The sequence below is a fragment of the Erpetoichthys calabaricus genome, chromosome 16 (genome assembly GCF_900747795.2).
Source record: "Erpetoichthys calabaricus chromosome 16, fErpCal1.3, whole genome shotgun sequence".
NCBI classification, from domain to species: Eukaryota; Metazoa; Chordata; class Cladistia; order Polypteriformes; family Polypteridae; genus Erpetoichthys; species Erpetoichthys calabaricus.
Window position 1 is genome coordinate 65,050,217 of NC_041409.2, and position 19,033 is coordinate 65,069,249.

At 35.8% G+C, this 19,033-nt stretch overlaps 1 protein-coding gene across 1 annotated transcript in view; it reads right to left on the reverse strand.

The window, feature by feature from the left end:
- The window catches only part of LOC114666327 (latent-transforming growth factor beta-binding protein 2-like), a 418,209-nt gene that overhangs the window by 98,344 nt on the left and 300,832 nt on the right, over positions 1-19,033 (reverse strand). Inside the window, exons 10-16 of the mRNA XM_051919743.1 lie at positions 15,573-15,695; positions 14,770-14,934; positions 8,727-8,888; positions 7,515-7,534; positions 7,376-7,412; positions 6,852-6,950; positions 2,232-2,357 (exon numbers count right to left, since the gene is read on the reverse strand). Coding sequence (XP_051775703.1) covers positions 2,232-2,357; positions 6,852-6,950; positions 7,376-7,412; positions 7,515-7,534; positions 8,727-8,888; positions 14,770-14,934; positions 15,573-15,695 — 732 coding nt within the window. The remainder of the gene's footprint in view (positions 1-2,231; positions 2,358-6,851; positions 6,951-7,375; positions 7,413-7,514; positions 7,535-8,726; positions 8,889-14,769; positions 14,935-15,572; positions 15,696-19,033) is intronic.

Consider the following 19,033-nt stretch of genomic DNA (forward strand, 5'->3'; position numbering starts at 1 on the left):
TTACAATGAAATGTTAGATTAGTTTATTTTATTATTACTAATAAGCACTCATCATTGTTTCTCATTGTATATTCTTCTGCATGTGTGTTTCAATTTCTAAAACTGTTCTAAAAATGATTATATCCCAAAATATGTTTAAAAACAAAATGAAAATACTAACCACAACTGAGAGAGGGAACAGATTTGGGTTATGGAGGAGGCGAGACAGATCACAATCACTTAAGATGCTTCTTTTGGCATGGATCATGGCATTGACTGCCCCAGAAAGGAGAGAATAAGAGGGATTTGTAACCTCAGACCCCATGTGAGCAATGGGAGAATTGGAATTGGTATGGATGGGAGTGCAGTCTCGCAGCAAGAGCACTGCGAGACTGTGAAGCTAGGGTTTGGACGCTGTGTAACCAACTGTCCATTTAATGGCAACCTAAATAGTTGTTTGCTTGTTTGTTTATTTACTTACGTATGTACAGTATGTATGTATGAATGTATTTCATGAGTGCTCCCTCATGTAACCATGACAGCAGTTGTGAATTGCAACTCTAGTCAATAACTACACTGATACAGGACTAGTGTTATACAACAGCTGAAGAACATTTTGAGCTATGCTTATTTAAAAACTATGTGAGATAATTCAAAGACAGATTTTTATTTTTGTTTTAAGAACACCAAGCTCATGAGGACTTGCACCCAGACTGAAAAACCACTGGCTTAATTTGCCTTTTTTCCCAGTCCAAAACAGGATTATGACAGAGCACAATACATTAAGAAATCATTATTATAATCAAAACTACCTTATAGAAAAAAATTTTAAATTACCAGCCTATAACAAAATAATCTAACAACAGCTGGCAGGCAGGGGCAAGAACATCTCCAGATAAGAGGAGATTAAAGGGGGAGACAGCATGGATCAAGGGGAAGCAGCACTTCTTTGTATATTCTGTTGACTAGAAGGATTAGTACTGCAGATAATGAATGGAGACTACAGGTGTGCAATGACAAAACAGAGTTAATGTAACATCTAAGAAACAAGAAACACACTTGAGAATGTTTTTTATGCCACAGTAATGCTACTATTTTGAAATAAAATGGATTAATAGTTCACAGTAGGAGCACAATTCTCACAAGAGATGTTGAACAGTTAAAAATGTCAGACGCAGAACAAAATTTAATCAGACTAAATGAATGTGAAATACAGTTCGACACTCCAAACAGCTCAATCCCATCTCTTGACTTTAATAGATATTTTGTGAACATTCTTCAAAGTTGACAAAATGCATCGAATATTTAAATTGACATAAAAACATTAGAATTGCATTGAGCTCCATATTTTAACTTATTTTTTTTTACAGTCAAAAATAATCAGTCTTTGAAAGGAAGAGGTGCAGGTATTGCAAATATTTTGCTAAAAATGTTTTTATGTCTTACATAATTTTTTTCTGTTCTTTTATTATAAATATTCTTAAAACTTTTATTTTCAAGGAAAATGACCACATGTGTGTTTTGGATTATTTCTTTAGGTTGAGAAAGTTATTCAAATTTTTGTTATGTAAATTTCTGTGTGTCACGCCACCATTTTAAAGACCCAGTATTTTGTGGGTGAGTCACTAGGATGTATTGCACTGTTGCTAAGTAATTCCTCCCAACATGCACTGTGCGTCACGTCATGAAGGCTTTGCTATAAAAGTGTGTGCAATGCTTCAGCTCTCCTTCTGAGATTGACTTAAACCTTGAGCAGCGTTATTCTTGAGCTTCTAGAGTTAGGGGTATTCTGGTTAACAACTCATAGCTTCCAACTTTTCAAAATGCATGTATTTATAACATCTTACAATCCAATGTGCCAGCAGACAATATGAAGACACCTGGAATTAAATAAGACATAGCACGTCTGTGCTACAAGTCCAGTGGTGTATTCATGACTGGTTAACTCTCAGGTCTGTTGTAAAGCTGAAAAACAAGTGCCTCAGTCTAAAGGAGGCTCCATTAATCATATCAGTGTGGAGGCCATCCCATTGCTGATACCAATATACAAGAGGAAATACCAGACGTAAACCATGATGCAAACCTATTGCTATATTATATTCTACCAGTAAATTAATTTCCACAGAAAAAATGTGATTATAACCAAGTCTAATACATATCAACACATACAAATGAGAGTTTAAAAGAAATCTTATTGAGAAAGGAGATTCTATAAGAACATCAGTCAAATTATTTCAATCAACTTCTCTTACCAACACAATGAGTCTGCAGTGTGTTCATCTGATATCCAATATGACAGTAACATGTGTACCCATTTTGCACGGTGACACAAGTACCAGGACCACAAATGTGAGGATGTGCAGAACACCGGTCAATCTCTGAAATCACAACAAACACAACATGTTTAGCAATATAAGCAAACATTACAGTCACTGGTGATTTTCCCAAAACATTTATAATTTTAAAGAGGTAGAACAATAATCAGAGCAAGATAGGGAGCTGAGACATGGGTAATTAAGGGAGCACAGGAGAAGAAATTAGATGTGGCAGAATTGAGAATGTTGAGATGAATGCATTTTAAAAAAGGACGGAATAAGAAATGAGACAATCAGAGGTACAACAAAAGTGGGAGAGAAATCTAAGACAGCACAGAAAAGAAGGTTGAAGTGGTATAGACATGTGGTGAGGAGAGTCAATGAATATGTGGGCAAAAGAGTGATGGGAATGGAAGTACAGCAGAAGAGAAAGTGGGGGATGATAAATTGGAGGCAGATGGATAAAGTACAAGAAGATCTGAAGGAAAAGAGTGTGACTGGGGAGGAGGTGCAAGACCGAGCTATCTGGAGAAGGTTGATCAAGCATATCGACCCCAAAGATAAGTGGGAAAAGATGAAGAGGAAGAAGAAGAGCAAACCCATGTCTTCATTTTTGACAATGGTGGCTTGCATTTTTTCTTTTATTAAAAACTAGGGGGCTTTGCCCCCTGCTCGCTTCGCTCGCCAACCCCCATGTTTGGTTTTCTGGACACACTTATAAGATTTTTTATTCTTTGAATTGTTGCTTTTTCATTAGTTTCACTTTAATTTCAGAATTTCTGTAAAAACAATGTTTGGAATCTTTCGAGTCCACATATGCTGAATCTTTTAAATGAGGTCAGTGAGACATGTGTTTAATGACTTTGTCAGGTTAGAGATAATGAAAACTGGAATTCAAAAGACCCCAAAAAAACGTAGGCACGAAACACATGCAGAGCAAGATACAGAATATCAAAACAGAAAAAAACGACAGTGTCAAAAAAAAAAAGTAAACATCGCATTAGCGCAAAAAAAGAGAAATTATTACTCGGAGAAATAACTAAAAGGCGAATAGAGATTGAATATATGGACACAGATGATATGTCAGAAGTATGTAAATATTGTAAGGCTTTGAAGTTTAAGTCAGAGAATTTCAAAAACATGTTTTACCTTACATGCATTTATTGTTTACTTTGCAAAAAAAATTATTAACTGCTGATGATGTCAATCGCTTTGTCTGTGCTGAAATTCCAAACAGAGAAACTTATCCTGAATTATCTCTAACCTGCTCTGCATATGTTTGGCCCTTTTGTTTTGTAACCTCTTTATGACTTTTCACTTTGTTTTCTACTCTGTCTTTTATTTCTGACCTCGCTTTGTCCTGCTTTTTTTTCAATGACACCTGGTCCGTGGTGATTATTTTCCCTTTTTTGAGTATTAATTTCCGTTTGTTTGCGCTACTGTGATCTTTACTTTCTTTTTTTATACTTTCTAATTTTCCTACTTTCATATTCTTTAACTTTTTCCACATTTGAATTGCGCGTACGTTTTTTTTTTGGAGCCTTTCGAATTGCACTGCTTTCATAATCTGCTCTGCATGTGTATCGCGCCAATGTTTGTGAACGTATTTATGAAGTTCTATTTTGTCTTTTACTCTGTATTTTAATTCTGAGCCCAATTGGACGTGCTTTGTTTCAATTTCACTTGTTACAGGCTGATAATTACTTGCCTTATTTTCTGAATTTACACCTAGATTATTTTTTCTTTTTTCTTTCCAACGCTTTTGAGTCTCTTTTCTCCATGCTGCTTTCTTCTTCGCTTATTCGTCAACGTTTCATTTATAACGTATTGTCCTTATACGCTTTATATGCGCTGAGACCCTGGATCTGTGTGTGCTCAAATCCTTCACAAGACCGAATGTTTTGATGCCCCGTTGTCTTATTTGATAGATTGTAAGTAGGGAGTGTCTTGTAAGAATCTCATGTTCTACATCGTCCTGGGTCAATCTTTTGGCACAATGTCTCATGTTTACGGTCCCCGCGAGACGCACCGTGGTAAGTCTCTTTGGTCTCGCGGGTCTTTTAAATGTCTTCCGAGAAGATCACGTATCGTAGCCTTGCTTTTGCTTTCAAGGATTTTTTTTTATAATAGAGAGATATTCATTATTACTAAATAACCCATAACTTAATTCTGACTCAATTACAAGCAAAGAAAGTATGCAAAATAGTACTCATGAATATTGCATTTTTTATTGAGTCATATTCTGAAACCATTTATCTCTTCATTCCAACACAACTTTTCTATGCCTCCAGGACATTATTCTTTCTTTATTTATAAATTGTTTTTCTCAGGAGCAAGTTATCAGCAACTAAACCACAATCATGAGAGCTAGGTGTTGTCATTGACAGAAGCATAATTTGGTATACATGGAATAACTTCTCCTATTCTAATCTGACTATCTTGGCTAGAAAATGAGTGGGATAACCACAATTTACGTAAAAAAAATGGTACATTTTCCTTCACTGAACATTAGATGATTAAATTAAAAGGACAGCCATTAGCATCATCCATCCATCCATTTTCCAACCCACTGAATCCGAACACAGGGTCACGGGGGTCTGCTGGAGCCAATCCCAGCCAACAGGGTGCCAACCCACCGCAGCATTAGCATCATTGTTATGAATTTATTAAAGTCTGAAAGCACAAAATGTCGGCCTAGCTTGATTTTCAGACTTATAATTTTGTATTATGAATTACAATGAGATTCTAACAACCAACGTTTTTAACTTTAATGGAAATAATGATGCAGACTGTGAGGTAATGTAATTTTTTCTTACAATTTGCTATCCCTAGATTTTCATTCAGCCAGCCTTCCTCGCCTTGACTTCAAATAAGCAGGATGAGAGTGAGGGCAGATATTATCAGTCCTGCTTTAAGCATGGACACACTCTAGATTTAATGTATTCATGGACACTGAACATTAAAGAATTTGTGCTCTTGATGTGTAAGTCTTTGTGAGTATTACTTCCTTTTTAGAAATGGCTGCTTGCACTATTAAAAATGAATTAGAGTTAGTTATCGTAATTCGGTATTTATTTAGTAATGCCATATTTCAAAACATCTACTGACAGAATGGCTCACTGACATGGCGTCAGTCAACTGTGGTGCCCTTATGTTTTTTTTTGTTGTTTAAAATAAGTTCATCAATATGTTAACATATTCCATTAAGAGCTAAATGAGTTGTCCTGATTTGACTCCCAAAGAAAATATCTGAAGCTTTGTAATATTACTAAAGACTTTTCAAGAAGATTGTCATTACTTAGGTTTAAGTTCTGCCTATAATGCCCCTATTAAGCACACACTGTTAAGCAATAAGACCTCAAGAAAGACTTCTTTTTGGTCTTAATAACACCAACAAATCCTCAGTGAAGTGGTTATTTACCTCTGTAGTGTGGACATAAGAGCTTCATTTGGTCTATTTAAGCATTAATTAAAGATTTTTAAGCCTTATACAGTACTTAAGAATTCAATATTTTGTGACATATTATCCTCCACTTAATCCACCAAAGTGGTTATTTACATAAACCAGTTTGAACAGAGAAAAATAAGTGCTTTGTTAATGTTTTGCAAGAGCTATGAAGACCAAAAGAAGGATTTATTAAAGTTTTGTCACAGACCAGTATGTGTATAAAAGATGCATTATAGGTAGTACTTAATCTAAAGTGTTACCAATCTTTTTCAAAAGTTTTTTTTAATTAAAATGTCTATTACAATGGGCGGCACGGTGGTGCAGTGGGTAGCGCTGCTGACTCGCATTTAGGAGACCCGGGTTCACTTCCTGGGTCCTCCCTGCATGGAGTTTGCATGTTCTCCCTGTGTCTGCATGACATGAAGGTTAGGTGCATTGACAATTCTAAATTGTCCCTAGTGTGTGTGTGTGTGTGCGTGTGTGTGTGTGTGTGTGTGTGTGTGTGTGCGTGCGCGTGCCTGGCACCCTGCCCCGGGTTTGTTTCCTGCCTTGCACCCTGTGTTGGCTGGGATTGGTTCCAGCAGACCCCTGTGGCCCTGTAGTTAGGATATAGCGGGTTGGATAATGGATGGATGGATGTCTATTACAATGATGTCAATATTCTAATGTAAATATTGTTAACACATCATCACTTTAAACCAATTAATGCAACATCTATGAGCAGAACCGCCTGTACAATGGAGCAAAAATAACCTTAGAGTAGTTCAACAATTCCCAGTAATAAACAGCATTTTTACTTCAATGCATTATTATTTATTGTCTTCCCCACTGTATGTTGTATGGCTGATACTTCAAAATAAAAATAAAAATGTATTCATACAAATATTGCAACTGATTTGAACTATATTTGAACTGATGTAATGAAACTATTCTTTAACTAAGTATAATTAACTGTAATTATCCTTCTTAAACTGATCAATGTCTCAATAACCACCTGCTGTGACTTAATCTTTGCAATAAGCAATATACTGTTAGGCACATTTTGAGAAACAAAAGTGACAAAATCAACTAAACGTGAATTTCATGAATGATATACTTTCTGTGCTCACCTGTAATCTGGGTCGCTACATTAATTGAAGCTTTGTCCACTACTGAGGAATCTGGGTACAGTTGAACAGGCGACTGCGGAGTAGCCTTCTCTATGACACCTACTACATAAAAAGCATATAGTTAACCAATAATTATAGTGGTAAGTTGAAGGGGGGCAAGAAATTTGGGAGAGCAGTAGTACATGAGTATCATTAGCGTAGCTCATAAGATTACAGGATACACAATCATACGTACGTATGTGACAGGATAACTAGTGACACTTCATCATCCTGGTATGAGTGAGCATAGCAAGAGGCACAGGAAATCAATAATTAACATAATTTTAGTTTTCTGTGAGACTTTTTTGTACAGCCCTCCACAGCTACAATAATACAAGGAGGCGAAATGTATTATAAAAATGACACCTTTGTCAACAAAAATTCTCAAGGAAGGTATGAATATGAGAAGAATACAAAGGTATTGCTATACTGTTAATCTGCCCCCACAAATTCTTTTTGGATTGGGACCAATGCAAAACACACACCTGAATGTTTGGATGAGGTTTCTGTAGCAGTAATGGTCTATAATAAAATAATAAAAAAATTAAAAGCTAAAAATATAAAACAACACAGTTAACTTATTTTATAACTCCAGACATGCAAGCATTAGATAAAAAAATGTACCTTTTTAACTGATGTAGAACCTGTTTGAAAGAAAAAATTGATATCTGAAATGCTGAAATAAAGAATTCTGAAGACACCAGAATGCATTAGTTATTAGTTTTTTCACCAGGCTCTCCATTCTAATCCACAAAGACATGATATCTGAGACACTGCACACATAAGACATAGTTGAGAAACCCTGAAATGTCTTCCTTCCCTTATAGGACACTCTTACAAAAGAAACCATGTACCCTACATTTGTGTGGTAATCTACACTAGCAAGCTTGTCCCTCTTCCTTGGTGCTTTTAGTTTCTTTGTCCTTCTTTTACTAGACACTCTTGATACATCTATAGGGTCACCATGGGTTAAACATCATGTGCAGATTCTCCAGGAACCACTTCTAATAATAAAGACCAAGATTAAGCTTTTTAAATGTTCAATAAGGCAGAAATGCTCCTGCCCTGTTTGGCCCAAGATCCAGACAGAATGTCTCTTCTAGCCTACCATCCTGTATTTCACTACAGGGAAAAATTTATGTTGAAGATGTTTTGGAATTCTTTATATCTCAATGTCCTCTGTACCCATCACTAAACCATAAATCCATGTGTGCAGTCTCTTCATGAAAAATTACAAGTTCGGGAACAACAACTCTTTAACACATCTCTAGCTGTAAGCCGTTGCTTTACTTAGAGCGAGTGGACCATACTTCTCCTCATAAAACCTTTCACTCTTTTGCTGATCTCCCCTCCTAAGGGACTTAAAAGAAGCTCTTTGACTTCATTATGGCCACATACGATAAAAGGTTAATGCTATGACACTGTTTAAAGACTATGAATAAAACTGTGACATAGGAACAAAAAAATTAATGTGATTAAGTACTTGTACAAGCGCTTCTCAATGCATTCAGTGAATCATCAATCATTTTATAAATACTTTATACAGAACAGTAAAACTACATCAGGGTTCAGAGTGACCTTATTCAAATCAATGTGCTTCAAATTCATTATTCAATATAGAGTATAAGCTGTAAATTGAATGCTTTTTTGACATGATAAAGCATACATGTGTTTCTCATTTTAATGAAGAAATCTTTATTAGGTCTGACTACTCTTTAATATCTAAATGTATAATTTTTTATGAGTGGTCAAAACTATAGTATTCTTTCTACTTCTCCTTGTACACCCTTGGCTTGCTGCACTTTCTCTGCACACTTTGCCGCCAGTCAGTCTTACCTTCATGCTCTTTCTCAACCCTCCGAGATGACTCATCAGTATTGCCTTGGTGAACAGAACTCTTTTCTAGCTCTTCTTCTTCTACTTGCCTCATTAAAAGCTGAATTTCTGACCGAGAGTATGTGTAGCCATGGCCAGCTGGGCAGATCTCTTTAAACGTATCTGTGGGAAGAACAACAGAATGATGGAAAATATCATTTTTAGAAACTTGTCAGGTATAGCAGGGACAAACCTCTGCACAAGGCCTTGTTGCCAGTTACTCTAAATATAATGGAAATGTTGTTTTTATCTCTTAAACAAAATTTCGTTTGAAAGTGGGCTTTACTTATTTATTAATTTATTTTTACAAAAATATCAGTTTTAAGGAAAAAGTGTACTATTGTTGTTAATAATAAATAATTTCTTTATAGTTTTTTTACAGCTATAAATGTATATATTAGTCTTTTAATACACTGCATGATAAAAAGTCTTATTTTCTGACCTACAAACATGGCTAAGCACAGAAATACCTCCGGAAGCAGTAATCGTTGTAATATCAGTAGTAGTTGTATGGTCACATGTATGAGTACAGAGAAATTCTTATGTGCACATCCAAAAAATGTGAAGTACATTATACCTCTGTAACACCATGATGAATAACACGGCATTAAAACAATAATATCACAAGTTAAAATATTGAGAAAAATAAGACTTATTAATGAATATACAGTTATACTTTATTCTTATATGTTATGTCCAAGGTTGTTTTTAGAAATAGTATAGGCATATCAGTTTAACAAAGATTATGTGACAATAGTCTCCACTACTTAGGACACTTTCTGTGAGCATGATACTGTGCAATGTTCTGGCCCCTACCTTACAATACATAAGAAGGGACACTTTAAAGTAAAAGAAAAGAAATCTAAAGAAATGTTTTATTGAACCGACCAGCACCATACACCTGTGCTGTCTTTGTCTCTCTGATGGTGCTGCACTTAGATGAGCTACAGTGCTACCAGAGTTTTTCTCTGACCAAGTCATGTTAGATATAAGCTTCACTGCAGACCTTGTCTAATGATATCAACTGCTTGAGATATTAATTAAGTGAGAGGGGATCATAGACACTAACCCAGAAGGAAGCCTTGTTATCTTGTAAAATGTTCACAATGACTCCATGATTTTATGATCAGAGAATAATAGTTAAAAAAATCCATGTGGAAAAAAAGATGAAAAGTATAAAATGCTACATTAAAATATAGCAGAAGGCCCTGGTCAAGCTTTATATTATTTATCAATAACCTATATGGATCCTATAACAGTCAAGAAAGGAAAAATACATCTTTAGTACTTTCCCTGGACATTGCTAGTCAAATCCAAGGATGACTGGATGACTCTTTAACATTAAGCCATCTCTCAGGTTTATAATACAGTAAATGTTTCATCTCTGCCATTCCTTGACAATAGACTTACTATCATCTTTCCAGGATGTAAAACCTCTGTATATTACCAGTCAAGTAACTCACAGAGTTTCCTTTTCTACAACTCCTTCCATCCCCACAACCACATTTTCTACCTCTTTCACAGCTCCTTGGGTGTTGCAGCAGTGAGGCAGACTTCTGTAATGAAGTACTTAGAATAAGGAGTTTCTTCATTGATAGAGGATACCCTTCTTGTGTTGTGGACAGGGCCCACACACAAGCCAGGAGCAGATCTCTTTAAACATCTATGTTAAGAGGAAGCTCTGTAATGAAACCTGCATCTAGGTGGTCCTCCCTTTCCACTCTAACACTATAGATCTTCCAAAGCTCACTAAAAAAATCTCCATTTTGATCAGATGCCTTTTTTCCTAACCTTCCCCTTATCTCCTTTTGTGAACCATCTAACTTATGCAAAATTCTTTTCTGCAGCTCACTTCACAGAAGAACACGTTGTTCACCAATATATTGTAACTGGAGAGTGAAACCTGGAGCAACTGTACCACTTGCAAATATGTCACCAACAAAACCATTATATCTGGTCCCTCTGGTAAACTCAACATTAAGTAAAAGACCTTGGCCTAGTTTAAAAAACAGTTTACTGCATCTGTTGTAGGAAGCGTTTGGCCATCTACATAGGTGACACAGGGAGACAGCTAGCAGACCATTGAAATCAAAGACCTTACAAATCCTGTTGTTGAATACTTTACATCCTTTGAGCATAGCCACACAGATCTATCTGGTTGTGTTCTTTCACAAGGCTTCAAAGACACTTTTAAAATAAAACCAGAGGACCATTTTAGAGGGAAACACAGGGGGCGGAGAGGTAACTGCACTTTGTATAACTCCTGTTTCTGCTCCTGTTCCAAGGGCAGAGGAAGTCCTGCTCAAATAGAATATCACATCTGGATTTTCATCACCCTTCACCTTCTGATGAACACAGGATAAAATCAGCCAGAGACAGGAATTAAGAATCATTTCACCATCAGCAGATGGAAAGAAAATATTGTCAGCCTTGCTGACATATAAGACGCTTGAAGCGACTCAATACAAATCAACATTTCATTAAATGAGGGTTTTTTCCCAGCTGACACTCCAAATCATTATCTTCTCTATTTGTCTTTATTATAATATAAAGTATACACAGAAACGTTAGAGGTATCAAACCTGACCTACAGTGAAACCTCCGGTGACACTATCCAGTTTTTCTTCTATATTAACAGTAGAGTTTTTATATTGCTTTCATTTTAAAGGCCTATTTAAACAAGTCAGCTAGTTCAGAATGACATAAATATAAACATTACCACTTAGTGTCAAAGCATAGATCATGATGACTGATGACAATAAAAAGGCATTCTGCCAAGTTCTGGGAACAGAGTTGCTCAATAAAAGAACAAAAGAAATTAAAACACTTCTGTGGAAAGCTCAACACTTCTACAGAAGTGCAGGCATAGCTGGTAAGATGTTTTTATGAAAAGATATTAAATACGTCAGAGACCAAACATATCGACAATAAAACTGTTACTAAGAATGATGTGTAGCTTTGTGTTCATGTTGGCTTTGGCGAGTTACTAGATACCTGTTAAAAGTTACAATGATCCTTGTTGACAGGGGGTGTGTTCATATCATCTAAAAGAATTCCATGCATTTTTGTTTCAAGAACAAATTTCAAATGACGCACAACATGTTTCCATTTGTTATTTTATTTGCAATAAAAATTCTAATTGAAGTGGTATTGAAAAATACCTTGGGAGATTCCTCCTCTTAACAAACTTCTTTTTGATGTTTCCTGATTTGTAAAGTTCATAACAAATCAAAACAGTGATTAAGTAAAGGGGGTACAAGGGGTTCCTTGAAAGGACGTTTCATTAACTAAGTAATGTTGTTTAAAGTCAAACAGTTTGGCCACATAATCATGTGAACCCTAGATAAATATTTCCGGGCCGCAATGTTAACAGTGAAAACCAGAAGAGTTGCTTGTCTCTTCCTGGAATGCTGAGATGGTTTCTGTCAGGTAGCCTAATTCTGTACCTCCTGTAATGATCCAAATGGGCAAATAAAAATAATAATGACAATAATTTGTCTTTCATGCCATTAGAACCACTACATTGTCTATACCAGGGGTAGGCAACGTCGGTCCTGGAGTGCCACAGTATGTGCAGGTTTTTGTTCCAACCCAGTTCCTTAACGAGAACTCAATTATTGCTGATGAAGCACATATTGCTTAAGTGACATTTTAATGCTTCATTTTAGTGGTCTCGCTTGTTAAGGTTCTCCAACCTTAATTGCTTATTTCAATCTTAAACTGCTGCATTCAGTGTTTTAATTGCTCCTTATTAGCAATAAGATGTAAAAGACAAAGCAGCCAGCAGTTCTCCAGCTAGCTTTTTTCCAATTACATCTGTGTGTGTTCATCATGCACGGTTTGATTTAATAAAACACTTAATAGAAAAATGTGACAGACTGAAAATGATCTGTTTTAGGCTTCAAATCATTTGGATGATATCATTGGAAAGGAAAAAAATCTACGATATAAAAGCCTTACATTGCACAGACTAACAAGCCATAAAATTAAATAAGGTCTGAGATTGGCAATGATTGGTTTCTAATTAAGCAATTGGGTTGAATGAAAACCTGTAGCCACTGTGGCTCACCAGGACCGACATTGCCTCCCCTGTTTTACATCTTATTGCTAATAAGGAGCAATTAAAACACTGAATGCAGCAGTTTAAGATTGAAATAAGCAATTAAGGTTGGAGAACCTTAACAAGCGAGACCACTAAAATGAAGCATCAAAATGTCACTTAAGCAATATGTGCTTCATCAGCAATAATTGAGTTCTCGTTAAGGAACTGGGTTGGAACCAAAACCTGCACATACTGTGGCACTCCAGGACCGACGTTGCCTACCCCTGGTCTATACTATTTGACTGACAGTGGTAAAGAACATGGCAACTAGATAAAAAAAATCATGGGGTAATAAGTCTGATTTATTTAGTGAATGTCAGAACATAGGGCACAAAGGACATGGTTAAAAGCCAAGAGTATACTGTACACCAAACACCAGGGCAAAGTCAAAAAGGTGGTGAAACCAGAATCTCAAATAGGGGCCATGCAAAGACAGATATTCAAAAGGGTTTTGTGCAGCCTTGTGAACAGGGCTGCATGTTGCAATGACAAACAGCTGCCACTTTATTAATAAAATATATATAAATATATATATATATTGTACATACAGTATATGACAACACATACGTATGGCACATCTTGATGATTTCAGCAACATATCACACCACACACAGCAAAACAAAAACAATTGATAAGGAACCAAAAAAAGCCCAGAAATGTGTTTTAACCAAGGTCCCCTCAAATTCATGTTTTAGGTGTGTTTTGTTCATTTTTTATGTACATTAATGTTACTTTTATGAAGTGTTAGCAGTATTCTTTGTTTTTGATTGTGTCTATATAAGCCGCCTGAGTTATGTTCTGTGTGTTTTGTGGGTGGTCCCCCAAGAATTGAGGGCCAACTGCTAATCACCACCAGGAACTGCCCTCCGATTTATAAATCTGGAGGATCTCCCTGGTGGTTCATTTTGAATGTGCTAGGGCTAGGGAGTTTTTTGGTATATTTTTGTGAATTATTGCATTTTTGAAATTTTGCTGCTTTTGACAATTATTTGATTTGCTCTATTGGGAATTTCTTTGGACTGTCTTATGTCTCAGGCAGTTCAGTTTTCCCTTTGTGCTCCATGGAGCGTCATTGCCTTTTGGAATACTGTTTAATAAAAAATAAATATTTTATTTGCCCTATTACTAGATAGATAGATAGATAGATAGATAGATAGATAGATAGATAGATAGATAGATAGATAGATAGATAGATAGATATTAGAATATCAGAAGATATTTGACTTGCAAACTGATCTCTTTAAATGGTTTATTGCTTGGAATGTTCACATTATTTGTTACAATTTTCATTTAAAGTATAAACAGAAGATTGAAATTTGGCCAAATGTACAGAATTATTGTAATATTGTCTAGTTTATACAAGGAGCAGAACATTAACAGAATACTCCCTTTAGAATTCCCCAAGTAGTGCTGAGACAACACCATGATCTGCATTCTGTTTCCTTCAGCATGATGATTTACAGCAGTCAGATCTACAGTCATAGACAACTCTTCCAACAAAAAGATTGCCTGCTATGTATTAAGAGATAACTTTCAGACAGATTAAAAGGTAACTTTTAAACTTATTAAATACATACTTGGGTTTCAGAAATAGAAATTGTACTGCAAAACAATGTTAGAATTTTGGAGGTGCTGTGTAAATGTTCACACTGTTTGTGTTGTTATTTTCCTTTTATCCTGTGTGGGGCTTCTGATCTTTGTTTTAATTACTGTATAGCATTGCAGATCTATGTTATTTTCAGTGAACACTACAGGTATAACCTTCATTGTCATTTTTGTCATGCCATGCATGCACAAAGTTACATGCAATGTTACTAATGTATACAAGAAGAACCTCTGATGTTTTTAACTGTGTTTATTAGCATCAAGACTCTGGATCACTTCATTTACAGACAGACTAACCTGTATCGGGCAGCGGACATCGTTCACAACTCTTGCCCCATCCTTTGCCAACACGGCTACAGCAACAGATCTGCTTCGTAAGGGATTGAGCCAGCGGTAGGGAACAGGTTCCCCCAGATACTGAGCGGTAGCACCTGTCTTGTACCAGAGATATTGCTTTTTCCGCTATAAGACAAAAAGTATAATCAAACAAAAAAAAGCCAAATTATAATCAAGATTACATTTGATCTTAGCTGACTCATATTTGAATTAAGAACTAAATTAAGAGATTGTAGTATTAGTTAATCTATACAAAGCATATTTAAATTCTTTCTGGCTCATATTACCAATTCAAATCATTTTTTTTGCTATTGTGAAATGAGGACTCACATTGAGAGCTACTTTACTTTATTATATTTAAGGAAACCTTACTGAAATACATGAAATAATTACAAATATTACTGTATATAAATTGCTTAGGCATAATGAATCAGACATTTTTATTACAGCAAAGATAGAATGTTCTTCTTCCAAGAATACAGCATTGTTTTCTTTTTCAACCTGCCAAAGAATTACTCAGAATTAGGAAAGAAAACAGCAAATACTCTGTTTTCTGTTTATATTTCCTTCTACATTATATTGCAGTTCTCTATCATGACTAAGTTGCCAACATGCAAAAAAGTCTTGGCTTCCAGACAGCCTTATGTTTGATCAAATGGAATGATACACAAAATAGCACTCACAAGTATGCAGTCCTAATCCAAACCAGATATATGAATTGCTGTTTTACATGTCAGGCTTGTTAACAACTACTAAAAGCTTACAGACACAGTGGCTTCTTGCAACGTCCAACATAAAGCCAGGTTTGCAGGTACATCTGTAGCTACCTCGAGTATTCAAACACTCAGAGTTTTTACAGATTCCAGGCATCAGGCATTCATTAATGTCTGAAAGAATAAAACAGAAAACAAAAATCAGTTCCAAAATTGCCAGAACAGTCTCCCTTTATAAGTATTATTCAGTTCACTGTGAATCTGTAAATAAGCATGAGGCCTTTGATAATTTTCTTGTGCTATATAAATATGTTTAGTCCCAATGACACTTTATTTATAGGTTTCTGTTACATGATGGCACACCACAAGCTCTTTTTTACTTGGCTACTTGACTGAGCCCTGCAAAGGACCAATTCAGTATGTTTGCCTTACATCCAGTGCAAATAGAATAATAATAACACATGTATTTTACTGTAGTAAGACAAGTATTGCATTAGGTTACTCATTACTTTAAAAAGTGATCAAACTACGTAATGCACATTACTTTAAATATGTTAACCTACAGCTCTCAAGATTGTGTTGCTGAGTTTAGCACTATATGTTCACTATAACTCATCAATATAAATTTACTGATTTATGAAATAGTGGGACAGATTATTTCAGCCAGGAGAAGAAATAATACCAGTTGCCTCTGGAAATGTATTTTGTGAATGTTTCTACCCATTCCTGTTGAAAGTGTGTGCAAAACAAATACATGCACAAGCTGACAATGTGAAGCAGACTTGCACAGACTACAGAATCCTTAACAATAACCCAGTTAAGGGTTTACATGGCCACATAATTGGGCTATTCGTGGAGGAATCGACCTCTGTTAACCAGGTTTATCAGATGCCAATGACCCAGTTTCTCTAACCATAGTAAGGATTTACATAGCATTTCAGAAACCAGGCTACTGTGAATAACCAGGTTACATGACAGCAGCGAAAGACACATAGTAACAAAACCGCAACATTACACATTCGGGCACGTCAGACTAATCTAAACTTGCCATATACTGTAATGGCCTGGGATGCGGTGCAAAACCCATTTGAACTTGGAAAGAATATACAATTCCACACAGATTAGTGACCAGACTGGGAAATAATCTTTAGATTCCTGAAGATGTGCTAACCATTATAGTTTCTGTCAACCACTATAACTGATACTCATTTCACCTTACCATTATGGGCTGGGACACCATCTTGACACCATCTAATCATTTTTTGAATTATGTATGTTTTCTATCACCATGTCTGGACAGCTCAGCAGGAATTCTGCTGAATTTCATAAAATTCTACACCACTGGAATCCATTTTGTGAAGTGTAGTTTTTTGTATGTGATAGACTGTATTAAAACTGGCCCACAGCATGTCGTAATAAATTGGGCGACATGTTATAGACCCTGTTAAATGGTGGCATTTCAGACAGCCTACTTGACTGTGAAATATTCTTTTAGTCAGAACCACAGCCTACTTCGTTATTTTGAGGGTTGCTCCATGGATCATCACCTGAGATCTTACTTTTTAAGAATGTAGTTGTTAAATTCTAGGTTGATAAAGGGTCATCTTAGTCAACTTATTTTGACTAATACAAATAATAATAAAACTGTTTATTCTAAAATGTATACTAGTCAATTTTTTTTTCTAGTCACACAGTTTTCCAAGAGCCTATTTTCAATGGCCCAGTGTAGGCTCACCACATCCTAAACACTAAATGCAGAATGATCAAAGATAGACTGCCACAGTTGAGTAATACTGACCAGAGATACTAATTAATAGCAGAATGGTGAAGATATGCAAACGCCAAATGACTGTCAAGAAAGGAAATTACATCTTCAACAAGATCTATGTTCACTGTTTCAAAGCACTTGAGAAAGCCAAGTGAATATTAAATGTTTATTTTTATTCTTGGGAGCTGGTACTTCAATTTCGTATCAGCTCAAATATGTTCTTTTGGTTGGTGCTGTTTCGCTATAATGCTTTTCTTTACTTCTCAGCTCTACATGAAATAAAATATACCTGAAGGATAGAACAGACTTTGTATAGCATATTTACGAAAATGAAGGCTGAACTAAGGTCATATATTCAGGGGCAGGATCATGATTATTAAAAGTGCATTTATCAAATAAATTAGAGGAATAACATCAGTAGGCTACAGCAGAAATGAATCACATTTTATAGAGCATACTGTTAATTTAAAGATAAGCAAACTGCATATAAATTGCATTATATATTGCTGAACAAAATAATATAACATTGATTTAGTAATGGCCCTCCTACAATAAAACACCAAGTACTTCAGTTTTAGTTTAACATCCCAAGGACATGCTGCATGGTTAACGGACAACTCTAAACTGGCCAAATGTAAGTGTACAGTAGGTGTGGAACCCTGAGTTTGTTGCTTCCTCCTTTGTGGTCAATGCTAATGGGAAAGACTCGAGCTCCCTGCGACCCTGAACTAGAAAAGGAACTAAGAAAAATGGATGGATGGGAACTGAAACAACCTTGTCAATGGTCTAAGCAATTTAAAAACAAATGATGGAACACTGCATGAAAATAAAATTTCTGCAGTTGTACTACTGTAATCAGTGCTCCACTCTTGTTTACAAAGTATGGTTAAAAAAGTGGTAACAACACAAAGGGTTTGAATTCTTAATGTGAATGTATTATAAAGAGTACTTTATGTAGTACACCACATTGTAATTTGAATTACATAATTACTTTTTCATAGATTCTCACAATGATACAATTGTGCAGCCCAGATGCTGTGTCACTAATGCTACTAATTTGATTTTGAACCTTTAATGACGATGTCAAGTTGGTTCTACAGGCTGTAACTTATCCCTCTACAGCATGTGAATATCAACAATGAAATGATGTATGGTCTGTGCACAAACAGTACAAAATACACAATCTAATCCTTCCCATTCATGAATGACACAAGTGATGAGATGATGCCTTAAGGAAACTTTATATTAAATGATTACGGAATTCTGGATCAGTACTTGAGTTTCAAATAACGATGTCTTCAGGATTCAGAAGTGTGCCCGTCCTGTCTTGTTATTAGAAAGCTGACTCAGTTGGAAAAGAGCAAAAGCCAAGTGTGGAAACACTGTCCATGGTTCTGAATTCCAGAGCTGCTGTTAAGAAGTCACATTGAATGAAGTGATAGTGGGTCCTTATCTACAATTCTAAGTCTTTAAAAGCCGAGTATCTGCAGTATTAAACTAACAGTAACATGCTGGATTTGTTAAGGTCAGCTTCTTAATGTAACAATGCAGTGCTATGATGATAACACATAATGTATTCCCTTTTGCTTTTGGCCCACTAAGTTAGTAATGCATTCTTAACATCTAGGCTTGAACAACTATGTATACAATAAGTGATTCAACATACAGCAGCCATTTAAAAATTATCACCGGCATGTCAACATGTGCTGATCGTGCCACCAAACACAAACACAAACCAGACGCT